The following is a 22,904-nucleotide window of genomic DNA, read 5'->3' on the forward strand; positions in this document are numbered from 1 at the left end:
AGGATTTGGGGGGGGGGGGGGGATATCGGTCGAGGAAGAGGAGATTAAGGGGAGGAGTAGTAAAAAATACAGGGATAAAAAGACGAGACAATAGAAGTTTGATTAAATTTTTTTGATATCTTGGTCTTTGGGTATTGAAATCAACGGGTGAATCTTACTCTTTTAAAACCAAACTAATATAGATCTCTTTAATTCAATTAATTGTACATTGTTGTTTCTTTTATCCCTGAATAAATGAGATTATAGTGGGGGTATGAAAGAGGTTGATATTGGGGGGAGAGACATGCAATTTTAAAGAGTATGGGGGCTCACAATAAAAGAGAAGTTTTAGGGGAATAAAGGCTTAGAAAGGAGAAAAAGAGAGAGCAAAAGAGAAAGGCCATAATGAATTATTTTGGGGGAGGGTAAAGCCTTTTCAAAGAGTATGGGCCTTATGAAAAGAGTGACTTTGAGGGGAGAGGGAAATGGAAATCGGTAAAAAGAGAGAGGACAAGCCTTGCAGATTGAATTTGAGAGTGTGGGGAGAGAAATATTATGGAGAAATGCGGGAAATAGAGAAGGAAAATGAGGGAAAAAAGGGAAGTTTGGTTTGGCAGTCAAAACAATCAATCTACACACCGCACACACACACACACACCACTCACCAACATACAACTGTCACTAAACCCTTAAATTTCTAATTATTTTTCGCATTTTAGTGCTAAATAAAGTGCTTTTTCGTGATAAAAATGAAAAGTATGTGATACAATTACAAAAATGTCGCCTTGCAGTGATAAAACCGAGCGGCGCTTCCACCTGGGGCAGACGGCCAGGGATGAGGCCGAAAAGTGCGTCGGCAATGGGCAAAAAAGCAGCGACGACGGAAGTGTCGATATTGACGTGGAATTGCCGTATAAAATTCATAGAAGCAACTTGGCAGAGTTGGTTAGCGATATTATTAAAGGTTCACTCTATGATTTGGAGATTTTAGCCGTTTTATGGATTTTAATTGCATATTTCCATATATTTATCTATAGGCTAAAATAATACTTAATATATATACTAACGGTTTCGCCCCTAGCCTCTAGGGGCTTTGCCCCAAGAGGTATAATTACATCTTCTATTACTTACCCAGCAGAACGGATCGCAAATTTTCGCACCGCCTACCCAGCAGGAAAATATTTTCTGGTTTAAATAACGAATTCGCAAAATTCGTAAAAAAAATAGTCTAATGTGTTCTCAAAAAAATTACTACTGGTGCTGCTCATAGTCTAATGTGTTCTCAAGAATTTTTTTTTTTGGGGGGGGTATATTTTCATTTTTTTGGGGGGTTGGCGGTGTCCCCCCCCCCCCCCAAGAAAATAGCTTAAAACCACCACAGGACCGATAGGTATATACCCTGAAGAGTAGAATCCAATCGGTTCAGTGGTTACCGAGATCTTAAGCTTCAGACGGACGGACAGACATCAAGCTACTTTGTATTATAGATAGGGTTATTTATTCAGATGGGTAAACTATTTTATATACTATTATTTTTTGAGGAGGGGGTTCTAATTTCTAGGGGGGGGGGGTTAAGGTAAACTCGATCAACAAAATTTCCCCAAAACCTACAAGATTCAATTAATTAAAGACTCGTTAACAAAATTTCACAGAAAATCAATAAATGGGATCATAATTTTATCGGCAATTGTCCTGCACCTGTAGAAGTAAAGTAAGAAAACTTAAAAAAATTATTTATCGTAGAGTTGTATTTTTAAAGGTGTTTTACATCAAAGAAATCAAATACCTGTAAATTATGACAAGCTATTAGAACAAATCAAACAAAATGAATTTATTAATTCGCCAATTAGGAAAGTGGAAATATTTTCATTTATTTGTATCGCAGCTACCGTATAATTGTACACTACCAAACTGGACCCGTCTGCCTTAGGCTTCATTTTCATTCCTTCTAACCCCCAAAACTGAAATTTTTATAGTTTTACAAAGCCCCCCCAAAGCGACTTCTTAGAAACCTCTCATTCCCTCTTGTTTCTTCAATTTATGCTGCCCTACAATTTGGGAAGAATATACCCTATCCTCTCTGTCAAATATCCTTAAACCAGCCTTAAATTGTTCTTATACAAATCTTCCATGAAAATTGTATATTGTTATATACAGCCGTTTACAAAATCTTATAGGACATACAGACAAAAATCTCGTAACTGTTAGATTTGAAGAAAAAAATTATATTTCTACTTTGCCCACAGTGCAAAAGAAAACAATGGAACAAACCTTTATATAAATAGACAGGAAATTGTTGACAAAATTTTATTGAAAATATAAAAATACATGAAAAGGGTTTTGAGATTTTTCCTCCAAATCTATATATATTCTTTAATAAATGCCCTTTAAATTTCTTTGTTTATATTCTCATTCATGATTTTTTTGGGCTTCGCTACTTTTGGATGTTGCCAATCTTCTTACCTACCATATAAATTGGGGAAAGATTAAGTATAATACACCCCTGTCCATTAATATTTAATAGAACGTAATTTTATCAACATACAATGTAGGAAAGAAAAACACAGAAAGAAAATACACGAAAAAGAAAAACCGAAGAAAGATTTAGCAAAAAAGCTACAATATTCTTGGACGGCTGTGAAGAATTGTTAAACTCATTGAGACAAAAAATAAATTGTGATGGAAATAATATTTCATCTATTAGGTATTTTATTAATACAATCTTATTTTATATAACATTGGAGGGCATTTTACACAGTAAAAGTACTTTGCTCCAAAATTGCTAGGTAATATGTACCTAATAACTTAGAAACAAAAGTTTAGGGCCAAAAAAATTTTGTCATATATTTTTGCTTTTATTTTTATTCCTTATTAAATATATAAACTTTCCTTTTTCCTAACCTTTTACGGTTTTGGGAGAGGGGGGGGGGGGGTGTTCATCCCAACCCCCAGATTAATTAAGCCGCGGAAATGGGCTCGACTTTTAGGGATTAATATAAGGGGGAGGGGAAGTTTTGACACATTTGCGTAAACCTGGAGTATTAGGCTTTATCTTTGGACTGAGAGGATAGGTTATTAGAGATAAAAACATTCTTATATGATGATATACCCGCAATTTAAAGATTTTTTGGATAGGCCTCCAGGTTCCGGAGCTCCAGGCCCCTAGATGGTCTCTGTAAAGGTAAAAATGAAATTCTTTTGTTGCAAGACTTAGAGGTCAGCTTATTAAACAAAATATGCATGTTTTTTCATCAAATATGTGAATAACATTCCAAAAGATGCATAGGTATTTTGTTTTATAAGTTGACCTCTAGATCTTTTTGAAAAAAAATTTTCTCATTTTTACCTGTACAGAGACCACCTGGAGGCCTGGAGCTCCTGGAATCTGGAGGCCTATCCAAAAAATCTTAAAGTTGCGGGTATTTCATCTTATAAGAATAAATTTATCTTTAATAACCTATCCTCTCAGTCCAAAGATAAAGCCTATACTCCAGGTTTACGCAAATCTGTCAAAACTTACCCCCCCCCCCCCCACCCTTAATTCCTTTTTTCCATTTTAGATTTATATTCACTGTTTATGATTCAAGCACTTTTATTTATTAACTTCAAATTAAATATTGGATAAATATGTTTCTATAGAAATTACTTGAAATTTACTGTTTTATTTGATAATATTTGTTAGATTGTTATATTGCTTTGCTTCTGTTCTACAGACTTGTATTAATAAACCCAAAACGATCAGATTATTACTTGGTGCTACCGCAATGTCAACAAAAGTATCCTACAAAATTGTCTTCCCCTACAGTTACAGCGAATTTCCAATAGAAAACTTTCGGCCTGGCCGTTTTCTATTTCGCTCCATGATAACCAACGAACATATAGTCGAAATAAACCGCGAAAAACTACCGCCAACAAATCTTTTTGTTTTTGTAGAAATGCGGGAAGCAAATGTTAAAAAATCCGCGGATTGTAAATTTTTACCCGCGGCGTTAGGGCCGCGAGGGCCAGGTCGTCGGACAAAAAATGTTAATATCAATATCAAACCCAAAGTTATTAGTGATCATGTTAGAAATGGAAATCTTTTTACACCATCGTGTCCTAAAATTGCATCCCGGCCATTTGGCGAAGATATTTTGTATCCAGCCTCTATGGAAATGTGCACTCCTGTAACAACACATAATACATTTACAAATAATGTTAACGGAATCCCATCAAATCTTAACGGAAAACGGCAAAGAAAATATTCGGACAGTAGAAATTCCGCAGAAATTAAGCGGGGAGTCAGAAAGAGACATTTTTCTATTGAAATGTGTACGCCCCGCAGGGGTTTGGATAGGTAAGATTTTCATTTGTATTTTTAAAAATTACGTGCTTTTCTAACTTGAATTGTACATAATTCCTAGTTGCAAATATTTTAAAAGCTAAGCTTTTCTATAATTAAGGTCGGTTCGTCCGTTACAGTTAGCTTTTTTCGTTAATTTAAACAGGTTAGAATTGTCCTATCGTTTTCAAACTTTGCATGATGATTCCTATTGGAGTTAGGTACGAGTTAGAAAGCTAGGCAACTCATTAATCATTACCAGAATGTCCGTACGTCCATTTTAAACATGTCGATTTTTTATTTTTTTAACAAAAGGTTTTTATATGATCGAATTATCCGATTGATCTAATTTTTGGTATATTGATTTCTGGGACAACAAAGTACAATATTATAAGCAAAGCAACTCTATAATCAAGTCCTAAAAATGTAATTATGTCCATAAACATTATTCTGTATCAAGCAGTTTTCAACAAATTTACTTACAATTTTACTGCGACTCTTATACATTTATATTCTGACTATTCAGTTCTGACACTTAATAAGTGCTAATGTCCGTTTGTCCTACCGTTTCAGTGCTTCGCTTTCATGGATGTTGTCATTCTTGTTTATAATATGAAAATAGAAAAGTAATAGATAATAAATAATAAAAATCTTTTGGGCATGATTATCTATAGTTTTTAAATCATCATATTTGAATATTTCTTGAAAATTGAAAGTAGTTTACTTTTAAGTTGCATATTTCATTTAAGACTGTTTTAGTAACAAAGCTATTATATTATTCCAAATGTCCGCCCGTCTGTTAGGTAGTTTTAAAGGATAACTTAATATCGGTTACTAACGTCATAAAATTGCAACAGGTAAAATGTGCAGTTCTCAGAAGGGTTATTTATTTTTCTGACCAATGCACATCTAATCTAAAATGTCTTTGTCTGTCAATCTATCTGTACTGGTCTGGAAAATACCTAGTATTTTTTTTTATAGAAAAAATGTGTCTTAACTAATAAAATAGAATGCTAAAATCTGATGAGTAGAATAATACGACCACTAAGCATCTACTAAAACTGTATAAGTCCAGTCCGTCTGCCTGTCCTTTCCTAATTGTTTTCTACTTACTTCATTGTTGTCTTGTTCATCAAAGTGTATCTTGCATGCTATTCAGGGGTTTATTTTTGCACAATATTCATGTTTTCCCCTGTAGGAAACAAATATTTCACACACCCCCCCCCCCCCCTCCCCTGATTTCCCATCTTTTAAAGGGATTTTTGTATGAGTAGACTAAGGGGCAAGTAGCTTTTTGCTTATTTTTCAAAAATTTACCATAATTTCATTCATCCCCTTCCCCTCCCCTTACCTATTTTTTTTTTATTTTTCTCTCAGCCGGGGAAATACACCTCTTCTTATGTAACTGTTATTATTACTTTCCTACTTATGAATATAATTATCATTGTTCTTCAGGATGTCTATGGAACTGTGTACCCCCATATGTGGAGTGGCCCGGGGTAGGGGCTCTATGGAAATGTGTACACCCAGCTATGGGGTGTCCTCTGTCAGAAGGGGCAGGGGCTCCATGGAAATGTGCACGCCACTTCATAGTTATAGGTCAGTTATTTTTAGTCAAATTCGACCCATCCCATTTTTCTTTTAAGTTTGAAAGTAAAAGAAAATTTTTGGGAGGGCTTTTTTGATGGGGTGGGGTGGGGGGCGGAGTCGACAACACCCTATTTTTAATTTTCTTTTAAATATATAAAAATTTGGGGGTAGTTATTTGATTCTAGAAGCGATTACTCTAGTCAGGGTTGGGATAACCCCCTTACTAAAGAATAGATAAAACCTCCCATAGACTTATTATAGGCGACATTGAAAAGGAGAACCATATCGGTTTATTGTTAGCGGGATTCTTCGGTACAAACATACAAACAAAAAACATACAGACATCCTGCTACTTTATTATAAGGATGACAAATATTATATAGCAAATAATTTTTTTTTCAGAAATGTTTCAAGTCAACCAAACGGAATCTCTCGAAATGGTTCATCTGACTATTTGGCCCAGGCAGCGGACAACCAATCAAATGATTTTGCATCACTGGAAGAAAATCAACCCACTGCCTTGTCAGACGGATGCAGCCTCGAACCCTGCACTTCAGAGGACATAGTAATCATGGAGATGTGTACCCCAATGCCGCTGCCCAAACGGGCCTCGACCATAAGCACTTGCTCGGCTGCCATGGAAATGTGCACCCCGGCGGCGTTTTCTCCGCCACCGTCCCACATGTACCACCCGCCGCCTACACCACCCCCAACTTATTCCTCATATTATTCATCAACCGCCCGTCTTCGTCATTCGTCCTCCATGGAAATGTGCACGCCACATGTGGCCAGAAAGGTCATGGAGCCGTTGTCCCCGCCGCGTATTAACGATTGCCAAAACCGCCTCACCGATCTAGCCCTAAACACACCACCTTCCAAAGTTTGGCATTTAAATGGTAAAAGCAAAGGTGTTGAGAATTTAGAGTCTTCCAATGATTCAGCTGCGATATGGTATAGATGGCCCGTTGGAATTAAAGGCATTCCCCTTAGATAGTTTAATAAGAAATTAATAGAATACATAGATAGAAAATTAATTAAAAAGATGATTTCATGAATATAAGACTTCTTCATAAAACGTCCTTTTTTGGGTCAAAAATGCTCGTATCTTTTTATGACCCAGCACGATTAAAATTAGCTCAAATTAAATAATAATTTTGTGATGTATTATACAAATTGTTCCTTAAATACCATTTCCAAGCAAAATAATAGCAACTGAAATTTTAAGACTAATTCTATATAAAAATATATTTAGTATTTTTATTCCCATTATTTTAGTCTAAATAGGTATGCATTATAAGTCTGAATTGTAAATTAATCTCTATTTCAATTTGACTTTGCTAATATTTAGCAATTATTAATCTATGTAAAAAATTGTTGAAAAATTTACCAATTTTAAATTGATCTCTGAAAAAGTGAAAATTTAACGTGGCAATTACGAATCATTATAGTCTTATTATCTATTGTATTTAATCGATTAGTTCCATGAAATGCATCAGGTGGTTTTAACTACTAGATTAGACTCCCAATGTTGGGGGTAAAGGGGTGATTACCCCCCTAAAACTTTGAAACCCCTTATTTTGACCCTTTCAAAATTTTAGAAAGGGAGAGGTCATTTTCTAGTAAATCCCGTAAAGGTGTGTGTTATAAGGCCTAAAAATAGTAGTAGAACGATAAGGTGCTCTAGATATATGTATTCCCTATTGAATAGAACAATAGGGAAATTTTTTTTTTTTTTTGGATAACCGTACCTGGATTATCTAAAAAAAATACGAAATTTCTATCAAACGCTTTGTTTGGCTCAAACTGACAAAAATTAAAAAAAAATATAATTATAATAATAATGTTTTCTATAGGTACAAGGTAAAGGTTAAGAACAATCTATACCATTAAACAAAGGAAGAAGTCATTCTTTACAGGTTGATTTATTATAATTATATTTTTTTTATTTGTGTCAGTTTGAGCCAAACAAAGCGTTTGATAGAAATTTCAGATATTCCAGGTACGGTTATCAAAAAAAAAAAAAAAAATTTCTTCCCTATTGTTCTATTCAATAGGAAATACAAATATATAGAGCACCTTATCGTTCTACTACTATTTTTAGGCCTTATAACACACACCTTTACGGGATTTACTAGAAAATGACCTCTCCCTTACAAGATTACCCCCCTTTAAAACCTCTTATTTTATTCCCCCCCCCCCCCCAAAAAAAAAAACAAACTTTGACGTCCCTGAGATGAGGTAGGCTGTAATTAAAACAAGAGGAATACATAATATCTTCTAAAACTATGATAAAAAAAATTCTTATTATATTCCTTACTCTAATTTTGTAAATTTCTACATATTTTAAACCCGTTTCATGGAACTACTCTAATGATAAAACAAAAACCAAATATAAGTCTGGTTACTATTGTTGTTTTACAATTTTGTGGGTTAAGTTTATTCTTGTTATTTTTATATTCAGCTAGTTTTTTTCAATGTCTTATGGCTGTGCTACTTATGGATGTTGCTTTTCTTGTTAGCTTTATAAAGAGGAACTTAACCTATAAATTCTGTTAAAAAGATTGTATATTATATATATTTTATTAGTTTATTTTACATTAGAAATAGTATTGATTGTATATTTTCTATTGTAACAAATCTTTTATTTATTTTTGTGCTCATTCTCTTATTTCCAAAGTCAATTAGTAGAACAGTGCATACATTTAGGGAAGTTTTGCTTCCTGGGATGGTTTTAGGCTATTTTATTTTTAATTTAATTGAAGGAAACAAAAGTTTATAGAGGATTGAATTTTAATTTTTATTAAGTGCCTATCTTTCTGCACTGTTCTATTATACAGGGTGCGGCACATAAATCCGGACTTTTTTAAAACGGCCATAGCGTCAAAACTACTCGACCAATCAGGACGTTTAAACCCACTATAAAAAGCTTAGGTAATGAACTTTTAGCACAAAAAAATCTTTGAACGAAAATGGACGTGTATTCCGAGCTGGCCGCGCATATGTTCAGCAAGGCAGATTCGAAATGCGCAGGTGGTTTAATCTTGATTCTCGACTAGGGTCCACAAAATCTGACCTCAGCCCATCTGTAGGTGAGGTAGAGTTATGTAACTTGCTGGAAATATTGTTAGATACACAAGTAAGACACTTGAAAAGACTAGAGCTCTCTATCTAAAATGGTTTGGCCGTAGTACTCCAGCAAAGTGAAATGGAGCAGATTTTGAGATGTAAAAAACGTCAAAAACCGTGAAAAATTGTGAATATTTCTCGGTTCTCGATTTCAGGGACCCATATGGAACCTAATTTTCATTTTAGACTATGGGTTGCGCTGACAACCCTAGCTGAATCGTTATGCCAATTAAAAAAAGGTAAAAAACGTCGTTATAGCTCAACTGTGGTCCAAATGAGAGCCTCCGTGTCTAAGGGTAGCTCGAAAGTTGGGTTAATTTGGATCCTGCGGTTACTCACATTCCTATGGAAATGTGGCCTCCCAGCAGCCTGATCTTAATTCAATGGACTTTTGGGCCTACAGCTACTTTGAAGCATGCACCAATACACGTGCCCATATCACAAAGACCTCTTTCATTGCCACTATCAAGGAGAATTTCGCCAGCTTGGACAGGTTCATTTTGACCTGGGCCTGCCGGCGGTTGAGGAAGCGGGTAGAGGCGGTGAATGAGACTAGCAGCCATTTTTTAAAATAACCTAATAGTCAAATACCTATTCTGCCTCTCAGTTTTTAAAATTCAATAAAATCTTTAAAATTGACGATTTTATGTTCATTTGTTTAAAAATTAGAAAAAGTCCGGATTTATGTGCCGCACCCTGTATATGTTATTTCTAATAGATTAAAATCGCTCAAAAAGGCCCTTTTTCTACTATAGTACTATAGTTTTTATATCTTTTATCTATCTTTCTAATAAATATCTACATATTTCAGAAAAGGTACATAAAAGGGTTGTTACAAAGGCCTAGGGCCTAATTTAAGGCTACGCTAAAATGGATTCTTCCGACGCTGATTTAAACAGTCTCAATGGGGTTCTAGGTAACATATTTTACTGTTTAACACTCAACTTTTTTTGTTGATAACAACTAAGATTTTTATTTTTATTACAAATTTTTTACTAATTACATGTTAATAGAGAGATAAATATTAATATTGAGATTTCTTGGGTGTTTACCATTTATAAATGTACTAAACACCTTTTTTACAGTATACTATAATAGAGTTAATCACTTTATTCTTCATTGTCTATCTCATTATCCAGTGGCCTGAACCAGGGGGTGAAAAGAGGTAGTTCTTCCTTACATTTTATTTGAGGTGGTTGTAGACAACCCCCCGACCAAGTGTATCCCTGACACCCTGTCTATATTCAACTTGAAAAAATTAGATTTGTTATAACTTAGATCTTACACCATCCATTCCCTCTTACTGGATGAATAAATTGACCAATGAATTATGTCCATGTTAGCAACCTAAGTTGACGAAAATTTCCCCCCTATCATAATATCCACGTATATTCTATATCTTGTCTTAATAATAAATGTCTATCAATTTAGATGGTATGCTAGACCCTATGAAAATGTTGCCTGACGAACGGCCACCAGAAAACCTGCTGGATGACATTATTCCGTCAGCCATGGACGCGTCCGACACCAATATGATGCAGTTGCAGCAACAGCTACAGGTTAGCACTTATATAAAGATTTTGTCATGAAATACCCTTAAAAAGCTGCCTTGTAAAAATAAGGATTATTTATTAAGAGTGGAATTGTATTTAGCAAGATTTTAATTAGGAACCTAAACAAAACGTGTAAATAGACAAATGAAGGCTTACTTTTGAGTATCTACGCTACTAGCAACAATTAATTTTTCGTGTAGTGTCACATCCCTGAATCCTTTAATGTTTGACTGTCCGTCTGTCTGTTGTGCAAAGTGACTCTATTTTCTATTCTGATAACTTTTGTTTTTTTTCATAAAAATATTTTAATCTTGTTAATGCTGCGCTTCTTTTTGGCAAAACTTTTCATTTTGAAAAGCACAGCTTTTCTATGAATAAGGTCTGTACGTCCGTAACGGATATATCTTAGGACGACAAGGTACATTGTTAAAGCAATGCATCTCTATTGTAAAAATGTAAAATGTCCATAACAGTAGGTATCCTGTAATAAAGCAATTTTGTTTTTAATTTTGAAATTATATTCTGCTTATCAAGTTCTGACACTCTACCAAGTGTTCTTGTTTGTTTGTCCTATCCTTTTATTTTAGAGCTTACTTTTGTAAAAATTGTCATCCTTGTTTAATCAAAATATTTTTATTGTAGAACGTAGAAGCAGAGAAGCAAAAGCTGGATACAGAACTAACAAATCTGAAACAAACGTCTGCAACTCAACAGGATCATTTAAACAAACAGGTGAAATTTACTTTAGCTATGCTAGCTTATGATTTTGTGGCAGTATTGAAGATGATGTTTGACTGTATGTACAGAAAGATCAAATTTGCGATTAATTCGTATTAAGAAAGCTGTGGTTATGTTACCCTCAATTAAAAGAAGAAATCTAAGTTTTTTTTATTATTCAGATTGCAAGCCTCACACAAGAAAAGGAAGAATTAAAACAGAAACTAACAGCAGAATCTGCACAGGTCTGGATTTAGGTTTCAATATTAGAACTATTGATGGCAATCCATCGAATTTTTGGGCCGGATTCCGGATTCTTAAAGAATCCGTCAAAAAAGTGGCGGATTCCTTGCGGATTCCGGATTCTTATTTTTGGCGGATTCCGGATTCGGATTCCAGATTCTAGCAATATTTTAAAGGGATTTTTATAAAAATTAAAATTAAGTGCTACATAGTACATATGTTAAAAAATCAATTTTCTTTGTGTTCTCTATAATTCACTTCCGAGAATCGAACCAGATTTTAAAAGATATTATATATACTGATGAAAATCTTTGTCTTCAAAGAGGAGGAGTTGAAAGAAAAAACTCAAGACGCTAATTTTAGCCTACCAAATAAGAATCCGGAATCCGCTATTAAACAACGGATTCCGGATTCGGATACCAAAATTGGGCGGATTCCGGATACGGATTGCCAACCCTAATTAGAACATAGAATAAACCAGGGATGACAATGCGCTTCCAAATCCGTTTCGGATTAACCCTTAAAAGGACTCTCCACAGAAAAATAAACTTTGGATTTTTGAAAATCTAACCTGAAACTATTATTCTCTGTTCAATTTTAGGCATTTTTTGTTTTTGTGGCATCGCGATGGAAGCCCTTTGAAAATTTTGTCCGCCGCCTATTTGTACTACCGCTATAACAATATATACTACATTTTACCTCCACTTAATATATGTTCGCCGCTAAAGAACATTTTCTCCATTCCAGAGATTTTAACTCGCCGATCCCTATTCATTCTCATACGCAATATTCTCTCCCCTCATTACAATTCATGCTACAAATGAAAAAATAAGACAACGTAGCTTGGAGAAGTAGAGAAAAGGCCTAGAACCTGTAAGAAGCTTCACTGCAAAGGGTAACCATATTGGTTCGATTATTAGTAAGATACTTTATTACACATTGCACAGACAAACAACCTGCTACTTTTATATAAGGATAGAAGTTTACAATGCTATTAAATCTACTCATCATATCAAGGATGACAACATCCATAAAAGTGAAGATCGAAAAGCAAAAGGATGGAAGGACAAAAGAGCAATAACTCTTGTAGAGTGTTAGAACTTGAACAGCAGGACATTGATTTCTAAGTCTAATCACAATTGTACATAAATTTGTTACAAAACTGCGTAAATTTAGGAAACAGTAGGGACATTCTTTCATTTATAGGATTTGATTATAGAGACACCTCGCTTATAATACTGTGCCTTGTTGTCATTATTCCAAAAACCAAATGAATAGGATAATCATACTATATAAAAAATGTCAAAATGTTAAAAATCAGCAGATTTTAAATGGACGTACATACTTTCTGATTATCGAGTTTCTATGCTTTCTAAATGATACCCAACTGTTAGAGGAATCACAAGGCAAAATCGATAGGACTATTCTAACATGTCTTTTTTAATAATCAAATAATATCCAACAATGACTAAACAATACTAATATTTTTGTAGAAATAAATTGAAGAGTTTGGACAGGGATCTAATGTGATAAGATAATGGACGAAAAATGTATTACATCCCTAATGATAATAAATAAGATTACTCCTTCCAAAGATTAAAATTATTGGTTGAAAAATTTCTCAGTCCCCTTTCCAATGACAATAAAACAACAAGGATGACAATATTCATAAAAGCGAAGCTCTGAAAGGGTAGGACAAACGAACATTAACACTTGTAACTGAATAATTAGAATATAAATGTATAAAATTATAAACAAAATTTAAGTAAATTTGTTGAAAAACTACGCTAATACAGGATAATATTTAAGGACATACTTACATTTTTAGGAATTGAGTATAGAGATGCTTTGCTTATAACAATGTACTTTGTTGTCCTAGGAATCAGTATTCCAAAAATTAGATCAATCGAATGATTCTATCATATAAAAACTTGTTGTTAAAAAAAGTTAAAATTCAACTTGTTTAAAATGGACGTACGGACAATCTAACGATTATAGAGTTGCTACGTAACTATCTACTACTAACTATCGTACCTAACTACTACAGGATTCACAATGCAAATCGATAGGACAATTCTAACATGCCAGACGGACGGACGGACCGACCCTAATTATAGAAAAGCTTCGCTTTAAAAAAAAATAGTAGGCTAATAGTCATAAAATAAACAGTTTATCGCTACTGCTATACGCAACCATCTTTATTATACAAAAATAGTTATTTATCGCGTCGTATTATAGACAGCTTTCCGTGGATATCAAAAGGTCTGGCCTAACAATACGAGTATTATTTTAATGATATCTTAATTTGATATTCGTGGAAAATTGTCTGTAATACTTACATTTTTAGGACTTAAGTATAGAGATGCTTTGTTGTCCTAGAAATCAGTATTCGAAAAATCTGATCAATCGAATGATATTATCATATAAAAACTTGTTGTTAAAAAGGTTAAATCAACATGTTTAAAATGGACGTACGGACTTTCTGGTAACGATTATAGAGTTGTAACGCTTTCTAAATTGTACCTAACTACTACAGGAATCACCATGCAGAGTTTGAAATTGATAGGACAACTAGCATGCCTAAGTTAACGAAAAGAGCTCACCGTTATGGACTGACGGACGGACTTACTGACGGACTGACCGACCCTAATTATAGAATGGCTTCGCTTTAAAAAAATATTTATTAGATTATTTCCAGACTTGTTGGCTAATACAAAATTTGTAAAAAGGGGGGGGGGGGTATTAATGCAACCATCTCGTAATCAATATGTAAATGGCACTTAGAATTGAAATTTTGATCTGAAAATTTGCATAAGTAATCCTTGGTAGGTCTATTTTCCCTAAATTGAACAAAAAGTTGAAAAAGTAATGGCGAATGGCTGGCAGCTGGCAGCTCAGCCTTTTAGCTGTTTTTTTCTTATTTTCAGGATAAATTTATCATTAATTATGTAGGAATCAACTAGGGTAGCATGGGGATATTCTGGTCATTTTTTTATTTCTACCCAAAAAAAACATACTTCCAAAAAACTTTTTATTTTGATCGCTAATAAATGATGTGGCAATTATGATGATGCCTGTCTTGGTTAAGATCTTGCAACTAGAATTTGGTTAAAAATCAGTCTAAAGAACATCCTTTTTTTCTTCCAAACTTTTTTTTTATATCATACTTTTTATCATATCATTATGTTTTTTTAAGCTTTATTCATAAATTAGAGGTAATTTCTGATTCGCAGGTATTGGAATTTTTTGACCAAAGTGATTTTTTCCCTAAAATCTTTAATTCTAAAAATCCTGCCAGTTTTTGTAGCAGTTCTCAATACATTTTTTCTTCTCTCAAATTGGCTAGGATTGACCTACAAGGGTGGTTAAGGTGTCTAAAGATGCAGAATTATTGCCTGACTTTAACTTTTCAACCAATTAAATAACAGTTTACGTCATTAGTAAGGGTTTGAGCCACCCTAATAACCCTAGTAATCTCTATATGTGTCACCCAATAGTTTTATGTTCGTTTTCTGATATGTAACACCCAAATTTTATATGTTCTTTTTTTGTATTGTATGTCTTTTAAAACTTCGAGAAACGGGTTTTTTCAACCGAAAAGAATGGTACCTATAGCCAAACACTAAATTTGAAATAAATCGCTTTGTATATTACTTGTAGCTCTATAGATTACATGAGGTTGTGTAGTTTTCAATTACGGATCGTATCAAAGTTCTAAAAAGTGTTCATCTCACTTTGGGCGTTCAAAAATTACATTTTTCAATTTTTGGTCAAAAATAACCGGGTTTAATGCTGGCGGAAACCGCCCAAAACGGGTCAAAATACCCGTTGTGCATTTATGGCCATGCCGAACCGTTTTTTTTTTGCAACTTTCCTGTGCACGCCATGGGTTTGAATGTGGGGATCGCTCTCTCATGAGTACTGCTTAAAAATAGAATTTAAATAAAATACCCATAAGTATTCTCAACATCAGTGTCAGTATAGAATGCTTTGTCCTTTTACTCCCACAATTATAATACAAATTTATTGAATCCGTGGCGATTCATAAATACCCACGCATGGTATTACAGTGCTTTAACCTAAGAGTAAAGGTTGGTTTTTGATGTTAGATCAATATAAGATAAGTATAGTAAAGTATAAAAGGAAAGAAAACAGTTTAATAAAGTTAATTGTATTTACATGTAGATCAGTCAGATATTAATGTTACATAATACTTATAGTAAGTGTAAGTAGTGTAGGATGAGATGTGCCTAAGTCCAAGTCATGATTGTGCATAGTTAGGCCTCTAACATAAGTCATATGCACAATATATGCCAAGTACAAAGGAACCTAAATTTAAACTAAACAATGCATGCTTAATAAACTAAGCCATTTACCTTCTTTAGCCAGGAGAGAAGAGGGAGAACCAGTTGGTTTGCGAATTAAATGATAACTGAGTTTTAAAGTGTTTGCAAGCTAAAAAGAAAACTAAATACTTGGATTTAGAGTGTTGTCTGTCTCTAGACTGTGTTTGTAAGTTAGCGTGAGCGTAAAATTGTTCATGATACTTTGGATAAGAAAGTTATCTGAGAAAAAGGCTTAGGTATGGCTTATATACAGCAATAGTTAAATAGATAATTAACAATAGGTATATGGTTGGATATAAACATATAACATTGATAAATTACAATAGGTGTGCCTACATGGTCCATATATATGTGTATATTGATAAGAAACAGGCCAAATAGTGCATAAAGGTTGCCTAATTCTGAGCTGTGATAGCTATGTCTTTCACCTTGAAAGTCAGAGGGCAAGCTCTGCTCCAATTAAAGGAAGTGAGTCTGTCAAGGTCAGCGTGTGTATCAAATTATTCATATACATAATTATGACTTACTTAATTTAATTGGGAAGCTTTTATTTAAAAGTAGCGTTCACATGTTTAATTTATTTGAAACTTAGATGCAGCATCTACAATTTACCATGAATTAAACCAAGTTGTTACTTTTCCAAATTTTTGTTCAATTCAGGGAAAATAGACCTACCAAGGATTACTCATGCAAAATTTCAGATCAAAATTCGAATTCTAAGTGCAATTTACTCATTGATTACGAAGTTGTTGCATTAACCCCCTCCCCTTTATGCTTCGTTTTGTTATTTGTGAAACCGCAGAAATTACTTTAATACTGGAATAGCTATTCATTGACAGCTTTCCGTGGATTTAAATGAAAAATTATAAGAAAAATACCAGATTTGCTAGCCCCGTGGAAAATTATCTGGAATATGATGCTATACATGATTGGATGAGAACCTAATCTTATCCTTCTGATATTAATCGGTGTCGAAGCCATACTGGAAAAGGGTTAGAATCATTATGTGTCTGTTTCTCTGTACTGCCTTGCTAACCGCTGAACTTATATGGTTCTCCTTTACAGTGTAGCTTCCCATAAGTCCTAGGACAGTTTATAGCTGTTTCGGGCAAGGGTATCTTCACCCTCCCTATATTTATGGAGGATACCAATACCCTACCAAGAAAAATACCAATAGAAAAAAATACCCCCTCCTCCCCCTTAAATTTCCTTAAAATTACAATAAGATGTTAAAGGCTGATATATTATCGACATGCATTTTTCCATGATATTAGAGAATTCCTTCAAATACTTTGATTCAGGAATCACAAGGGATAAGACAATGAACGATAAAAAATATAAATATTAAAATAATAAACAAACAAAGAATAAGCTACCTCCATCCCAGCATTCTCAAATTGAATCAAAATATTGGGGTGTGGTAGGGTTTCAGTACTCAACTTTCTTGGATTCTATGATTCTGTTTTACTTTAATTTAGTATTTTAAATTTTTAGCAGTAATAAGAAAATGGACAATAAATTTCCTAATTATGACAAAAGAAATAAATCAAAATTATTGATCAATTGGACTTTGATAACGAGAGAGGGGACATTGGGTTGTCTATTACACTAATACCCAAAGTTTGATAACGTTTTCTTATTTGTTAACAGAACAACTTTAGACTTTGAGAAATTTAATTAAATTTTGAAAGGATAGTTTATTAAGTATACCTAGTGGCCATCAACCACTAACTGTAATCTACAAACGGGTAATTTTGTGTAGAATCAAATGGATGAACATAAAGGGAGAGGTCATTTTCTAGTAAATCCCGTAAAGGTGTGTGTTATAAGGCCTAAAAATGGTAGTAGAACGATAAGGTGCTCTAGATATATGTATTCCCTATTGAATAGAACAATAGGGAAATTTTTTTTTTTTTTTTGATAACCGTACCTGGATTATCTAAAAAAATACGAAATTTCTATCAAACGCTTTGTTTGGCTCAAACTGACAAAAATTTAAAAAAATATAATTATAATAATAATGTTTTCTATAGGTACAAGGTAAAAGTTAAGAACAATCTATACCATTAAACAAAGGAAGAAGTCATTCTTTACAGGTTGATTTATTATAATTATATTTTTTTTTATTTGTGTCAGTTTGAGCCAAACAAAGCGTTTGATAGAAATTTCAGATATTCCAGGTACGGTTATCAAAAAAAAAAAAAAAATTTCTTTCCTATTGTTCTATTCAATAGGAAATACAAATATATAGAGCACCTTATCGTTCTACTACTATTTTTAGGCCTTATAACACACACCTTTACGGGATTTACTAGAAAATGACCTCTCCCTTTATCGGCTATTATCTTACCTATCCCTTTAGATCCCTGGTAGTTAGTAACTTCAATAAAGAAATGAAATTTATATTGTAACAAATAAAAATGGAACTTTTTATATAATTCAGGGATAAGATAATGAACGTTTACATCCACAATGATGATAATTAAAATTACCCCTAATGTGGATCAATATTATTGGTTGAATTTGAACCAATCAAAATTCAATAACCCAAAGTTTTCAAGATTACCAATTGTGATATACAACTGTAAAGACTAATAATGTCTCCTCACTCCCTGGGTATAATTTTAATTTACAGTTCAATGTTATCTCCTCCCTGGGTATAGAAGAGTTGTCTACAGGGATAGCACAATTGACGAAAAATGTTAACATGGGATAGATAAGAAATGCAGAGAGAGATGGGACAATGGGCTGTTTATTACACTATCCCCAGCAATGTTTTCTTATTCGTTGGATTAATTACTTTTGGGACTTCAATGAATTTTGATTGGTTGATTCCTTAAGTTGAGTGTTTGATTATTTCAACCACTATTTTTGATTTACAGAAATGGTAATTTTGATTTTCCACTTTTTTGCAACAATTTTTATGTTATATAATCATCCTATTCATCTGTTTTTTTTTAACATCACTTAAAATTTCTATAATATTTTCAGGGAGGGAGGAGACATTGGACTGTAAATTATACTGGTACCCAAAGTTGTATTGCCACATTATCTTAATAATTGGCCCAAAACTTAACCTGAAATTTGATTGGTTGGTTTCATACCAAAAACAGATGGGGTAATTTAGTATCTAGCAACTGTAATACCCTAAGTTTTACAAACACTATTTTTCAAAAACTAAAAACTCATGATTGGTTGGTATAAACTACCACTTAGTTTTCCATGCACTGATGATCTAAATCTATAGATGGAATAATTTTGTTTCTAACCATATGGGGAATAATTTTGTCTCTAACCATGGGGGATAATCAATTTAATCTCCATTGTCAAATCCCTGTATATTTTCTATCTTACAGGTTACAATTTTTAACACCTTCCCTAAGTTGTACTTAACTATTTCAGCCCCTTGCCGCTCTCGCCTTAACCTCAACTAACTCCTCTGCAAGCCAGGCAGCCATAGCTGCAAATACCTGGTGCCCCCCATCCCTTCCTTCCCACCTATCACAATCCTGCCTTCCCTTTCCTATGTCAACCTGTATCTTTACTCCAAAAATTCTACACACACACAACGAGAATTTGTTGGTGTGCGCCATGGACCGCTAAAAAACAAAACCGCGTTTCCGCGGACACCGCGGATATATTAACCACGTCATATACAGACCATACACAATCTAAGGTTTATAAATTTTGCCTCCACTCTACTCATACTTCCTAACTGCTGGACAATATTGCCGCCACTTTTTTGTGTTCGCCTCCGCCCAATAAAATCGCAGTTGCCGCATTCATCGCCCTTCTCCGCCACTACTCCGCTATACAATGCTATACACCGCTTACATCGCTATACACAAAATTCCCCAGCCTCCACTCAATTTCTGAATAAGGGAGAGGGGAGCATGTATTGAACCGCGACATACAGCAATGAATAGCGGAGTAGCGGCGGAGAAGGGCGATGAATGCGGCAACATAGAAGCTAAAAATCACTAAAGCAGCACAAATTGAATGGCGGGAGGATTCACTTAAGGGCGGTCAAAATTTTCAAAGGGCTTCGATCGCGATGCCACAAAAACAAAAAATGTCTAAAATTGAACAGAGAATAATAATTTCAGGTTAGATTTTCAAAAATCCAAAGTTTATTTTTCTGTGGAGAGTCCTTTTAAGCTTCTTGTTAAATTTTTTCTTTTTTGATCTTACTGATTAAGTAATGAAAGGACATACCCTCGATAAATAACAAGCTGCGCTACTTAAAATTAATTAACTTACTATGACAGATTTAATAGGCCGAGCAAAAAGTTTCGCTTTTTAATCATATTTATTTATTTAGGTGACGAAGCAGTTACAAGAGGCAACGGCTAAATCTAAAGAATTAGAAACTAAACTGGGAGAAAGTAATTCAAAGGTGTACATCAATTTATGTTTAATAGCACAGCTTCTCTATATTATTTTTCGCTCGTCCAAATGTTCGTTCAAGGGTAGGTACTTCACGAAAAAGATTTTTGCTGATTTTAGAGATTCATTAAAGATAGGTATTTATATAGGGTAAAGCGGGGCGATCTCGGTTTTGAGGTGAAGTCGGTATTTTTTTGACCACCTTCATTAAATGACATTTTTCTCCATGTTCTAATCGACTGACAGAAAAAAACATAAAATCAATTTTGTTCCTTATTAAATTGCCTACAAAAAAGTATAAAATGAAATTTTTGTGAGATGAATTTTTAGGGTACTTATTGGGTCTTAAAGTCGGACGACAAAAAAAATTTTTTTCGATTTTTTTGCTTCGGTCGGAAAAACGGTAAGTTGGCGAAAAACTGGTAAGAGCTAGAGCTTAGACGTCTTCAGGGGACTTATTAAGAATCTAATAGGCTATCCATTTCCGTTTAAAACTTTAAAAAAGCTTGTATAGTTTTTTCTTAAATCGACTAAAAGTGAAGCGGGGCGAATTCAGTTTTTTCACTTTTTATACTAACTTTTTCAATTTTATATAAAAAGTGAAATTTTCGAGAAAAAAAGTCAAATTTCTCGTACTTAGAAAAAATTTATTTTTTTTGTAGAAAAAATTGTCCGATCTTCATAATTTTTTTTGTGAATGCTCTTTATTACATTTAGCAACTTTAACTTTTAGGGCATGCTGTAATTAAATCAATATGTCATAGGTTTTTTGAAGCTGGAAAATCGACCAAAGATTTTGCCAAACTTTTCTCTTTTTTTCAACTTGATTTTTTTAGGAAATTTTGCTAATAAAACTAATTTTTTTTTGGCCAAATCTATTCAAAATTGCCTGAATTTTAAGGATCAGGCCTTTAAAGTCATAAAAAGTTATTTTTTCTAGTAGTATTTTTATGTTTTTTATCAAAAAAAATTTCGGAAAAAAAAGTCAAATTTCGCGTACTTCGGAAAAATTTTTTTTTTTGGTAGAAAAAATTGACCTAACTTAATAAAAATTTTTGTGCATACTCTTTATTATATTCAGCAACTTTTACCTTTTGGGCATGCTGTAATAAAATCAATACGTCATCGATTTTTCGAAGCTTGAAAATGCCCTACCGACTTCGCCTCATGGCGGGGCGAAGTCGGTGCCTTTTTAGAGATCAATTTTGACAAACTTCCCAATGTCCTAGGTTTACGTCCTTTTAGGACCTGATCGACTTTTCCGAGATCTTTCTACTGGTCTTGGTCCCATTTAAAAAAAATAATTTTTACGATTTGCAGGTTCAAAAAACCGAAAAAAAGACCGAGTTCGCCCCGCTTTACCCTACAATGCATAATATTTGCTTTAAATCAAACGATGTTTTTGTCCTAAGTTGAATTATCGCCAATAGGAGATTAAAGAATTTAATGGTAAAAATTACCCTCTAATATTTACAAAAGGCATAATTTCACACACAAAAATGAGAGGGGGTATTGAATTGATTTTCCTAATTCCTGAATCTAAAAACTAACGGATACGCCCCTAGAGTCATCGGGGGACACTTTTAACATAAATAATTTGGGGGAATTTTTTTCTGTGGACGATTTCTCTTAGAAGGATGTTGGTAGCCATCCCCAAAATAGTTATATTCTTCCCTGGACATATGTGAAATTTCACTATAGATTTTAGTGAGATCTTTCGGTAACCACAGACAGATAAACATCCTGTTACTTTTATCTATATGTTCAGATAACATCCCTGACAGAGCAGACAACCAGTCTCAGCAGTGAGATGAAAACATTGAAGGAGGGAAAAGCTTTGGCCGAAGAAGAGCTGGAGGACATGAGAACTTGGTATAACCAGCTCAAGGAGAAATCAGCCCAGGAGAAAACTGATTTACAGGTACATAATTTAGATAGATCATAGATCAGGTGTTGCACTCATTTTAAAAATATTCAATAGATAGATTCTGATTAGGTTAGGTTAAGTTGGGTAATGTTTATGTTTAGGTTAGGCCAACGCAGTGGTTATGCTTAATGCTTATATCTCATCCTTATATATAAAAACACTACAGTCTGTATTCTATACCTGTCCATTATTGTATCTCATTCCTATACTTATTGCTTAGAAACCAATGTAGATCACTTAAATGTCCTACTTTATAAAAATACTTTCAGGGCCAAATAGACGGTCTTAAAACTGAGACCGAAAAAATAAAAACAGAAAAGACAAACATGGAAACAACCCAAGCAAAAGCAAAAGAAGAAAATGCTGCTCTTACTGAGAAAGTGAACAAGCTGGAAGCTGATGTAAAGAATCTTCAGAATGAAAAGGAGGCCCTGACCAAAGAAAAGGATAATTTGAAATCTGAAATGGTTAACCAAAGTTCAACGTCTGACAAAATCCAACAATTAGAAGCAGAAAATAACAAACTGAAAGTAAATATTTTTTTGGTAGCGCAGCTTCTCTTTTATTAGGTTTTGTTAGTCCGTCATTTTGTCTAAGTTTAAGGAAACACTTTCCATACTTCTTGGATCAAAATAAAATATAAACAAATCATTAAAAACTTTATTTCGTAAGCCTTGTTAATAAAGATATTTAGATTTTTAGTGCGAAAGAAACGT

At 33.7% G+C, this 22,904-nt stretch overlaps 2 protein-coding genes across 2 annotated transcripts in view; both read left to right on the forward strand.

The window, feature by feature from the left end:
* Positions 1 to 546: 546 nt before the first annotated feature.
* On the forward strand, positions 547 to 6,911 carry LOC145327623 (uncharacterized). Its single transcript, XM_080171164.1, has 7 exons — positions 547 to 943; positions 1,739 to 1,827; positions 2,224 to 2,266; positions 2,530 to 2,683; positions 3,722 to 4,315; positions 5,756 to 5,899; positions 6,293 to 6,911. Exons 1-7 carry the CDS (start codon positions 757 to 759, stop codon positions 6,882 to 6,884), a joined length of 1,803 nt encoding a protein of 600 aa, XP_080027290.1. The 5' UTR covers positions 547 to 756; the 3' UTR covers positions 6,885 to 6,911.
* Positions 6,912 to 9,820: 2,909 nt separating this feature from the next.
* Positions 9,821 to 22,904, forward strand: part of LOC145327622 (uncharacterized) — a 46,927-nt gene continuing 33,843 nt past the window's right edge. Inside the window, exons 1-7 of the mRNA XM_080171161.1 lie at positions 9,821 to 9,932; positions 10,448 to 10,575; positions 11,212 to 11,301; positions 11,469 to 11,531; positions 20,197 to 20,271; positions 22,030 to 22,182; positions 22,458 to 22,718. Of these exons, the coding sequence (XP_080027287.1) occupies positions 9,887 to 9,932; positions 10,448 to 10,575; positions 11,212 to 11,301; positions 11,469 to 11,531; positions 20,197 to 20,271; positions 22,030 to 22,182; positions 22,458 to 22,718 (816 nt within the window). The 5' untranslated portion in view covers positions 9,821 to 9,886. The remainder of the gene's footprint in view (positions 9,933 to 10,447; positions 10,576 to 11,211; positions 11,302 to 11,468; positions 11,532 to 20,196; positions 20,272 to 22,029; positions 22,183 to 22,457; positions 22,719 to 22,904) is intronic.

Source organism: Acartia tonsa, chromosome 9 (genome assembly GCF_053477335.1).
Source record: "Acartia tonsa isolate MP-2025a chromosome 9, ASM5347733v1, whole genome shotgun sequence".
NCBI lineage: Eukaryota > Metazoa > Arthropoda > Copepoda > Calanoida > Acartiidae > Acartia > Acartia tonsa.

Excerpts from the sequence above, each read along its gene's own strand:
- LOC145327623 (XM_080171164.1), top strand. The coding sequence starts at position 757 with ATGTCGCCTTGCAGTGATAAAACCGAGCGGCGCTTCCACCTGGGGCAG. Across the intron at positions 2,684-3,721 it reads AATAATATTTCATCTATTAG|ATTATTACTTGGTGCTACCG; the intron begins GTATTTTATTAA and ends CAAAACGATCAG. Across the intron at positions 5,900-6,292 it reads ACGCCACTTCATAGTTATAG|AAATGTTTCAAGTCAACCAA; the intron begins GTCAGTTATTTT and ends TTTTTTTTTCAG.